Source organism: Parus major, chromosome 25LG1 (genome assembly GCF_001522545.3).
Source record: "Parus major isolate Abel chromosome 25LG1, Parus_major1.1, whole genome shotgun sequence".
NCBI lineage: Eukaryota > Metazoa > Chordata > Aves > Passeriformes > Paridae > Parus > Parus major.
In genome coordinates, this window is record NC_031793.1 from 134,692 (window position 1) to 144,697 (window position 10,006).

General features: G+C 63.1%; 1 protein-coding gene across 1 annotated transcript in view; it reads right to left on the bottom strand.

The window, feature by feature from the left end:
• Nucleotides 1–2,085: 2,085 nt before the first annotated feature.
• The window catches only part of HCN3 (hyperpolarization activated cyclic nucleotide gated potassium channel 3), a 9,750-nt gene continuing 1,829 nt past the window's right edge, over nt 2,086–10,006 (bottom strand). The window contains exons 2-8 of the mRNA XM_015650178.2: nt 8,388–8,817; nt 8,094–8,255; nt 7,435–7,653; nt 6,880–7,026; nt 6,540–6,780; nt 5,922–6,086; nt 2,086–5,402 (exon numbers count right to left, since the gene is read on the bottom strand). Coding sequence (XP_015505664.1) covers nt 4,255–5,402; nt 5,922–6,086; nt 6,540–6,780; nt 6,880–7,026; nt 7,435–7,653; nt 8,094–8,255; nt 8,388–8,817 — 2,512 coding nt within the window. The 3' untranslated portion in view covers nt 2,086–4,254. The remainder of the gene's footprint in view (nt 5,403–5,921; nt 6,087–6,539; nt 6,781–6,879; nt 7,027–7,434; nt 7,654–8,093; nt 8,256–8,387; nt 8,818–10,006) is intronic.

Genomic DNA, 10,006 nt, shown 5'->3' on the forward strand with positions numbered 1-10,006 from the left:
GTGGGTCTCCATGCAGGTGTGGAATACCATGCGGCTGTGGGTGCAGCACAGGTATGGGGTTCAGCACAGGTGTGGGGTGCAGCACAGATGTGGGGAGCAGCACAGGTGTGGGGTGCAGCACAGATGTGGGTGCAGCACAGATGTGGGGTGCAGTACAGATGTGGGGTTCAGCACAGGTGTGGGGTGCAGCACAGGTGTGGGGTGCGGTACAGGTGTGGGGTTCAGCACAGGTGTGGGGTGCAGTACAGATGTGGGATGCAGTACAGATGTGGGGTGCAGTACAGATGTGGGGTTCAGCACAGATGTGGGGTGCGGTACAGGTGTGGGGTGCAGCACAGATGTGGGTGCAGCACAGGTGTGGGGTACAGCACAGATGTGGGTGCAGCACAGATGTGGGGTGCAGTACAGATGTGGGGTTCAGCACAGGTGTGGGTGCAGTACAGATGTGGGGTGCAGTACAGGTGTGGGGTGCAGTACAGATGTGGGGTGCGGTACAGATGTGGGGTGCAGTGCAGCTGAGGGGTGCGTGGAGGTGTGGGGCACCATGCATCGGACGTGCTGTTCAGGTGTGGGGTGCAGCTCAGTTCTGGGGTACAGAGCGGGTGTGGGGTGAGGTGCAGGCGTGGCTCACCGTGTGGGTGCTGTACAGGTGTGGCGCTGCTCAGGTATAGGGTGCAGTACAGGTGTGGGGTGCCGTGAGGGTGGGGTGCACCGCACACCTGTGTGCGTGGGAGAAACTCCGGGTGCCGGGGGGTCCAGCTGCCCGTGGACCCTCGAGGGGATGCCGCAGGGGTGACCTGGGCCCAGGACACGCTGGGTGGGCACTCGCGGTGACACCTTCCCTGTTGTCCGCAGCTCCTGCCTGGGCCCCCGCCCCGCAGATTGGCGCCCGCCCCGAATCCCCTAATCCCGGCTCACCCGGGTTAATTAATCTCTCTGGTGCCCTCTAATCCCCCTCCCGCCGCACCCGGGGACGTGGGGACGCGGGGCAGAGCCTCCGGTTCCAGGACGGGTGTCCTTGGGGAGAGGGAACCGGGGACGGGCTGCCCGCTCCTCCGGGGCTCTGCGGGGCCCTCGTATCCCGGGGCTTTGCCCTGAGCTCCGGGAGGGCAGCGGGGCTCTGCCGTGCCCCGGAACGCGGTGGGGCCCAGCCGGTCCCTGCCCCGCTGCCTCGGCCGCTCGAGCCGCCAGCCCTGCAGATGGACACAAACTGGATTGAAGAGTATTGGAATGGGACATATGCTGGAATTCATTCCCAAAAAAATGCTCTTTTTGCTCCCGGCCTCCCCGCAGAGCAGCCCCGTGCCCCCTTAATCAGGCTGGCTGCGGTGTAATCTGAAATAATCAAATTAGAGAGAAACCGCTAATCAGCATTGAGCTCTTTGTGTGTCACAGAGCCTAATTCCTGCAGCAGCGTCCTGTGGGCAACGCGGGGCAGAGCGGGGTGGCCGCCAGCACCTGCCCACCGTGTCCTGAGTCCTGCCCACGTCCTGCTGCCACCGTGTCCTGCCCACACCCTGCCTGTGCCCACTGCCAGCGTGCCCAGTGGCCGTGTCTGGCCTGTCCCTGTGCCCTGCCTGCGCGGTGCTGAGGCTGCTGTGGCAGGTGACGACGGTACAGCAGCCAGAGCTGTGCCCCGATTCCTGCGCCAGGGGCTGCAAACGCCGCAGTGCCGTGGCTTGGGTGCCCCCCAGCCCACCTTGCGCTCTGTGACCTTCATTTAATCGCGTTAATGCCTCGAGTCTGCTCTGCAATCAGGCGGTATCAAACCTGCCCCTCCCCCCGGCAATAAAGGGAACGGAGATGGAAGGGGAAAACAGCCAAAGATTAAACATTAATCTGCCCACGGCCGAAGGGGACTGCGGTGGGTGGGAGGGGACCTGTTGCCTTTGGGCTCCTGCTGCTCCACCCCGGTCTGTGGGGCCTGGGAGAGGCCCCTGGGTGGCTGCCGAGGGTGTCCTGGCTGCTCCCGGCTCTGCGGAGCGCCAGGATTGGAGCTGAGGTGCTGCAGCATCCCCCTGTCCTGTCCCATCCCCAGGCGGGGTGCTGTGGGGTCGCAGGAGGTGCAGAAGGAGTTCCCCCCCAGACCAGCTCAGAATCTCTCTTTATTATTTAAATCCATTATGTACAACGACCAAAAAATAAAAAAACGCTCTTAAATTCTCTGCGATATGAAAACTACAAGCTCTGTACATCGACTGCCGTGAGTGCAAGAGTGGAGGATCGTGGTCTTTGGTGGCTAAACTTGCGCCCGCGCACGGCCGGCACCCCCAGCCCCTCCAGCCTCCACCGGGGTGAGCACCGGGCCGCGAGGAGCCACGGCGCAGGGCAGGGGTGGCGGTGACAGGAGCACAGGGTGGCTCTGGCTCCCGACACGGGGCTCTGGAGTGAGGAGGGTGCACCGGAGGCGCGGCCAGCGGGAGCTCGGTGCTGTCTGAGCCCGGCCCTCTGCGCTCTGCGGGGCACTGGGGTGGCTGCTAACACATCTACATCACGCGGTGTGGACTCTGACACTGTTCAGGGGACGTGGGACACGCGGCTCCGCTGCAGATCCCTGCCCGAGGGGCTGCTGGGGACACACCGACCACGGGGATGGAGCGGGACGTGGGAATGGACGGGGAAGGGCAGTTGAAATCCATGGGAAAAAGGCAGTGCAGGACATCCCCTCTGGCAGGCACTGCCGGGATTCCTGGTGGGCTGCTGCACCCCGCAGGCCGGGCTCCCAGAGCAGCTCTGCGCTCCGGAGCGCTCCCGACACCCCGAAACACGAGGGTGGAGAACTGAACGCCTCACTTCATTAAAGTACCGAGGGGAACAAGACCTCGCCCGCTGTGCTGCGGGTCCGAGCCCCAGAGCACGAAGACAAGCCATGGTTCCTGACTCCGGGGGTGGGAAGCAGCTCGCACAGCGCGGCGGGGTCGGAGGGGACACTACTCTAACCAGGACTGAACACGGTTGGCCCAAAGCGACACTGTAAGCAGAGCTCGGCTGCTCGGCAGAGCCACGACTCGCACACACATTGCACACTACTGTCTCTAAGGGGGGAGGGGGACATCTGTGGGGACCCCGGGGCCCTGTTCGATCCATGGGGGGTGACCCCACAGCCCCGCACGTCACCCAGGCGCTGCCCGGGATTGGCATCTCCATGTGACAACCTTTTGCTCCTGCGGCGCTGGTGACTGACATCTCCAGGCAACCTGGAAACGGGACTGCAGCGCAGGGCAGGGGAGCAGAGCCCGGGCTGAGCATCCTCCGGGAGCCACAGGCAGTGGGGTTCCTGCAGGTGACCCTGTGAGCATCCTCCTAGAGCCACAGAGGGGTCCCCTTGGGCTGAACCTCTCAGCATCCTCCTGGAGCTGCAGGCAGCAGAATCCCCCCCGGCTGCACCCACGGGGGCACGTGGGGGAGGCAGTGCCCAGGTGTGGGGCAGAGCCCTACTCAGCAGCACATCCAAACTTCACTGTGACTCAGCACCTCTGAGGCAAAACAGTCCCACAAGCTGGGGACAGGGACTGGGGGGCTGCTCAGCGGAGACCCCTCTGCCCCCAGCATTGCCCCCTGGAACTCATCACACCAGGGGAGCCTTGCCCGGGACCCCCAGGCCCTGGCACTCCAGGAAGGGGGACTGCTGACCCTGGACCCCCACGCTCTGCCTGCCCGGGGAGCCATGGCTCCGGCCTCCTCCCTCCACCCGGGCAGCGGACCCAGGGGGCTGCCTCTCCCTCCTCACCCTAAAGGCAAAGGCATGGGCAGAGCAGTCTGGGGATCGAGGTGACCATGGGGCAGCCCCTGCTGTGACAGAGGACAAGCTGGAGGAGCTGCCAGCGCCAGCCTGGCCCCAAGGACAGGCTGTGGGACACGCGGTACAGAGCGTGGGGGGCCCGGCCCCCAAGGGGCAGTTATGGGGAGCTGAGCTCCCAAGAGAGGCCAGAATTTGGGCAAGGGCTCTGACCCGTCCTATGCCTCCGGGAGGAGGGCAGAACTCACAGATGGTGATGAGCAGAGAGGCGAGAGCCCGGGCAGGGTGACCCCCTTGGGGCAGTCAGCAGAGCCCCCTTCTCATCCAGCTAGGTCATCTCTGGGGCTGGCCCCATGCTCATCCCTGCCGTGCCCTCGTGCCTGAATCAGCCCCTCCAAGGCCCCGGGTGCTGCCTCTCACCTCATTTCCCCGGCGGGGCTGGTGCTCTGCTTCTCCTGCCTCCTCTGCCGCCGGGATGCCCGTGTCCCTCCTGCCCGTGTGGGTGCCGCCAGGACTCACATGTTGGATGGGAGTTTGGGCTTCGCCGTTTCCACCTCGGGGCTGAAGGCCACGGAGCCCTTGCGGGAGGGACCTGCTGCCTGCCTGGACGCGGAGCCCGGGGATTGGGGAGCGGGCGCTCCCGCCGAGGAGCGGCCGGGCTGAGCCAGCGATCCTGAAGGCATCTGCTGCGGGTGTGTGGGCTGGCCTGGGACCCCCGCGCACGGCTTGGCGAGGAGTCCGGCTACCGAGGGCGAGGACCTGCGGGCCAGGTTCCCTGCAGATTTCCTGCCCTGCTTCAAGGAGCTCCCGTCGGCTTGCTGGGCCACTTTATTGGGAAGGGAGGGCTGGGAGGCAGAGAGGAGGCGGACATCCTGGGTGAGCCGCCCCACCGGCAGGCCCTGGATGCTCCTGTGCTTCACCAGCTGCTGGGGATGCATCAGGAGTGAGATGTGGGAGCCGGTGGCTCGGGACAGGCTGTAGTGGAGCGTTCTCCCCGGCGGCAGCGCCTGCTCGGAGCTGGGGGACGCAGCGCTCGCCGCTTGCTGCAGCAGCGAGGTGGAGACCGAGGCGCCGCGGGACCTGGAGAGCTGGGGCTGGGGGCCGGGGGCCGGGGGCTGCTTGGCCCCCGCTGCCATCTCCCCCCTCTGCGCCGCACGGGGCGGGGGCTGCGCCCCGGGGCTCGGTCTCTGGCCCCCGCTCTCCAGCGGCGCCTGGGACTGGACCATGGGGGAGGAAGGCGAACCGGCGGCCGGAGTCTGGAGGTGGGACTGCACCCCGGAGGGGGAGCTCACGGAGGAGGGCCGGGAGCCCCCCAGGCTGGGCTGGGAGCGGCGCACCGGCTTGGTGAGCAGGGTGGCCTCGGGCGAGAGCGGGCTGGAGATGGAGGAGGGTGGCAGGAAGATGTGAGCCTGCAGGCTGTGCTGGTGGGTCAGCGCGATGGCCACGTTGGTGGTGGCGGCGGCCGTCTGCAGGGGAGCGTGCACCAGCGGCTCCCAGATCACCGGCTTCCCGCTCAGCTCCCGGCCCATCGCCATCTGCTGCAGGTCCTGGATGTTGTGGGCCATGTCCTGGTCGTGCTTCACGATCTGCTGGATCATCTCGTTGTTCAGGGGACCCGAGCTGTGCTCGGCTCGCTTGCGGAGCAAGATGGAGTTCTTCTTCCCTGGAGGGGAGGCACGAGTGTCACCCACCATGGGAGTGTCCCTTGGGGGCAGTGTGAAGGGCAGGGTGGCAGCGGGGAAGGGACAATAAAACCTCACCAGCGTTCCAGGGAAAGCAAGACCCTGGCAAGGGGCCAGACTGGAGCAGTGTAAGCAGCAGGGACAAAACAGGGGAGTCCAAAGGGACTGGGGGCTGGGGTCCTGCTTGTCCTCCACAGGCAAGGAAAGGTGAGTGAGGACAAGCAGCAGGTCACTGCCAGACACTGCACGTACAGTGACATTTTCCCAGGGAAGCCTCTCCTATGGCACTGCCTGGATCTCGCTGGGAGGGATGGAGAGAGAGAGGGCAGGCTCCTTCCCCACGCTCCCCATCATCCTCACTGCTGGGTACCCATGGGGCTGGGGCACTGTGATCGCCTCACCCCAGCTCTGTGACCCCATCACCTGTGGATCTGGGGACCTGTGGGCCCTGGGAGTGGCTATAGAGGTGGTTGTGCTGAGTCCAGGAGGTCACTCCTCACCTATGCGGTCCAGCCGGTCCATGGCCACCGTCTCGAAGGCCCTGCGCATCATGGGGTACTCCTCCAGCACCTCGTTGAAGTTATCCACGGACAGGGAGTACAGGCGGCAGTAGGTGTCGGCTCTCACGCTGGCCGTGCGCCTGCCCCGTGTCAGTAGGCAGATCTCTGCAGGGACACGGGGCTGGGCTCAGGGTGGCACAGCCATCCATCCCCCTCCCAGCTCGGAGCAGGAACAGGACTGCCCAGCACCCCAACACCCTGCACAGAGCACGGCTCAGAGGCCACAGCTGTCTCCTTGGCCAGGCACAGTGTCTTCCTCCCTCTCCAGGCCATGGAGACGCCACCAGGTGAGGCTGCTGTGATGGCCTGGCCTGTTTTCCTCCCTGTGTCCTATAAACTGGCTCAGATGTTCTGCTCTAAACTCTCCTCCTCCCTGGCCAGCAGTGGGGTGGTGGATGTTCCCTCTGCCCCAGCCAACCAGAACTGAAGTGGATACCAAGACTTTGGCACTGGGCAAGAGGACATGGGCAGGCAGAAACTTTAGGGATGCCCCAGCTTCTGCTCCTGGGCAGCTTTTGGCCCCTACTCCGTTCACCAGGTCCCCCAGCCCAGCCTCACCTCCAAAGTAGGAGCCATCAGACAGCTTTGTCTCCTTGTTGCCCTTGGTGAGGATGCTGACCACCCCGTGCTGGATGAAGTACATCTTTTTGCCCACGGTGCCCTCGCGGATGATGAAGTCCCCAGGCTGGAAGACCTCGAAGCGCAGCTTGGTCAGCATGGCCGTCACAAAGTTGGGGTCCGCGTTGGCAAACAGGGGCATGTTGGCCACCAGGTTGCGGCAGTTGAAGTTGATGATTTCCTGTGGGGTGAGGAGCAGGTCAGTGGGGAAGTCACCGAGCCTGGCCCCTGTGAGCACCAGCCTCTGTCCCCCCACCACTGGAGTGTGGTGTGCCCACACCTCTTTGAGCGGCTCGCTGAGCTCCCCCAGGATGTTCTCCTCGTCAAACATCTTGCCCTGGTAGCGGTGCTCGTAGTACTCGTGGATGCGCTGGCGCGTGTCCCCAGGCAGCTTGTGGAATGACATGTACTGCTCCACTTGCTTGTACTGTGGGGACAAGGGGAGTCACACAGGGCTGAGCTGGGACCACCTGCATGGCTGCACGATGTGTCCCTTCTCCTCAGTGGTGTAGATACAGACACCCCTGCTCCAGAGGCCACCTCTGGGGCAAAGGACAGGACCTCTGTGCACTCAGGTGGGCCCAGGGCAGAGGGCAGGATGGGGCCACACTGTGCAAAAGTGACCCCCAGGATGGACCCCAATATGATCTCTCTCTCTCAATGGACTGCCCGAGCTCCACCTGCAACAACCCGAGGAAGAGCGGCAAGGACAAAGATCCCAACCTCTGCAACCGACAGGGCACAGCAGCTGTGCTGAGCTGGTTCTGGAGCTGGACTTGCTCTTGCCAGGACCCTCCCCCCAGTACCCAGGCCCTCCCTCCCCCACCCCGCTGACCTTCTCCTGGTACTGGCGCCGGGACGAGTCCAGGGACTGGATGAGGGCGGTGGCGTGGCCGATGAACATGGCGTAGCAGGTGGCCCCCACGATCATGCTGAGCATGGTGAGCCACACGTCGGTCATGCCCTCGGGGGCCTGCTGCCCGTAGCCAATGCAGAGCATGTGGCTCATGGCCTTGAACAGGGCGTGCGAGTACTGCTTCCCCCACGAGTCGTTCTGCAGATGGGGGACAGTGGTGCTGGGGGGGTTTGTTGGAAGGTGCTGTGGGGTTGAACCCCCCAGTCCCACCTCCCTAAGCTGTGGAGACCAGAGACCCAGCAAGAACAAGGTTCCTCGGAGGCCAAAGGGATGAGTTCTCCAGGAAGCGGCACTGGGGCTGTGTGGAGCTCCGGGCAGGCATCAGCCCTGCTCTGGGGGAGGAGGCAGGAGCCCCAGTGTCCTGTTCCCTCCCTGAGGGATTCCCTGACTCCAGCAAGGTTGGCTGAGATGGGAAGGTGGTGCAGAGATTCCCTCTGCCCTGTGTCACTGCTGTGACCACAGAGACACCAGCACACACATCTCCCAGCACCTCCAGCCTTGGGGTAGGAGACAGGGAACCAACTCCTCTCCCCACCACGGCAGATCCCAGCTGGAATCACCCCTATCTGGCCACTCACCACCATGTGGTTCTTGGAGACCCAGCAGTCCTCAGGGAAGTCCTGCAGCATGGGCACCAGGAACTGGAGGCAGCCGTCCCAGTGGCACAGCAGCAGCATCATCCCGATGAGGTTGAAGATCCTCACCACGGCACTGGCCAGGTCATACGTCATGTGGAAGATCTGGGGGATAGGCAGGAGTGGAGCTGAAGAGAAACTCTTCTCCTAGAAACAGCCCTTGGAGCTGCACCCTGTAGTTGGGGACCCTCAGCCTGGCCTGGGACCCTGACCAGGAGACCCCCAAGGGGTTCTAACCTCCTCCCACTGGTGGATGTAGCGGATGAGGCGCGAGAGACGCAGCAGGCGCAGCAGGCTGAGGATCTTGGTGAAGCGCACGATGCGCAAGGCCCGGGCTGTCTTGTAGACATCAGAATCCACCTGGGTCTCCAGGTCAACAATGAGGAAAATGTAGTCAACAGGGATGGAGGAAACAAAGTCAACCAGGAACCAGCTCTTCAAGTACTTCATTTTGATGGTGTGAGGGTCAAGGATGATCTCCGTGTTGTCCTCCACCACGATGCCTGTCCGGAAGTTCAGCACCAGGTCAGCCAAGAAGAAAGTGTCTGAAAGCACGTTGAAAACGATCCAGGGAGGGGTGTTCTCATCCTTGAAGAAGGTGATGCCCACGGGCAGGATGATCAAATTCCCCACCATCAGGAGCAGCATGATGAGGTCCCAGTAAAACCTGCGGGGTGGAAATGCAGGGGACAGAGCGGGACAGGGAGGAGTGGGGAGAGGCAGGACACAGGCAGTTAGACAGCAAACCCAGGATCAAAGCTGGGGTCTGACAGAGGCAGAGAGACAGGTGCTGAGGAGACACACACACACCTGCCTGCCCACACACACAACCAACACCCTGCTGCTTGGCTGGGACAGATGTGAGCAGATGTGTGCGGAGAGGAGCAATTCAGCACCGGGTCTGGGGGTGCAAAAGTCACTCTGTGTGGGAATGGGGGGCTGTAGGAGCCTGGCTGTCTCTCTTTCTACTGCAGAGCAGTGCATGCACACCTATGCCCCCACCCCAAAGCTGGCATGTGGCCCATGGAGAACTCAGAGAGGGTGTGGGCTTTGTTCCCTTGAGGCTCCCTGTCATCCGCTGTCTCCCCGCCACCACCCGAGTTGGCTTAGCAGGATTTGGGATAAGCTTTGCTGGTTATGCAAACCCAGGAGTGCCAAGCTCCTGGGGCAGCTGAGGAGGATCGGGGAGGCTCTTGTGGTGAGCCAGGCAGCAGCCAAGCAAGGAGAGACAGTGCCAGGGGAAGGGAAGGACGGAAGGGAAGGAGGGGAAGGAAGGAAAGGAAGGAAGGGAAGGAAGGAATGTCCAACCCTAAAGGAGCTGCCAGCATGCACAAGGAAGGAGCTGCACAGTCCTGGGCCTGCAGCACTCCTCATCCACCTTTTGCTGAGAGTGGACAAGCTTGGAGGCTTTGGAGGGAAAGCCAGGAGATGCTGGGAGCAGCTGGTTATGTCAGGACACCCAGCAGCCCTGTTCACATGCAAATGCCACTGGGATGTTTGCATTCTTCACAAAGACACATCAGCTTTTCTCCACCAGGTTTGTAACTCCTGGGATCCCCCGTCAGAGCCTCCAAGGGCCCTTGGGGAAGCAAATCCAGCTCCCACCTTCAGGTGTCCCCAGGCATCCCCTGTTAGTCCCAGCCCTGGTCGTGGGCATAGACTCAAATCTCCAGAGGTGATTTCAGGGCACCTGAAAGTGCCATGAAAGTGCCTCTTAGTGCCCAGTGGATCCAAACCAGCTTTTACAGATGACAGGAGCCTGCAGGGATTTCCCACCCCACACCCATGGTGGGACACAGGCACTGGGCTGGGAAGGGAAGAGGGAAGGGAAGAGGGAAGGGAAGAGGGAAGGGAAG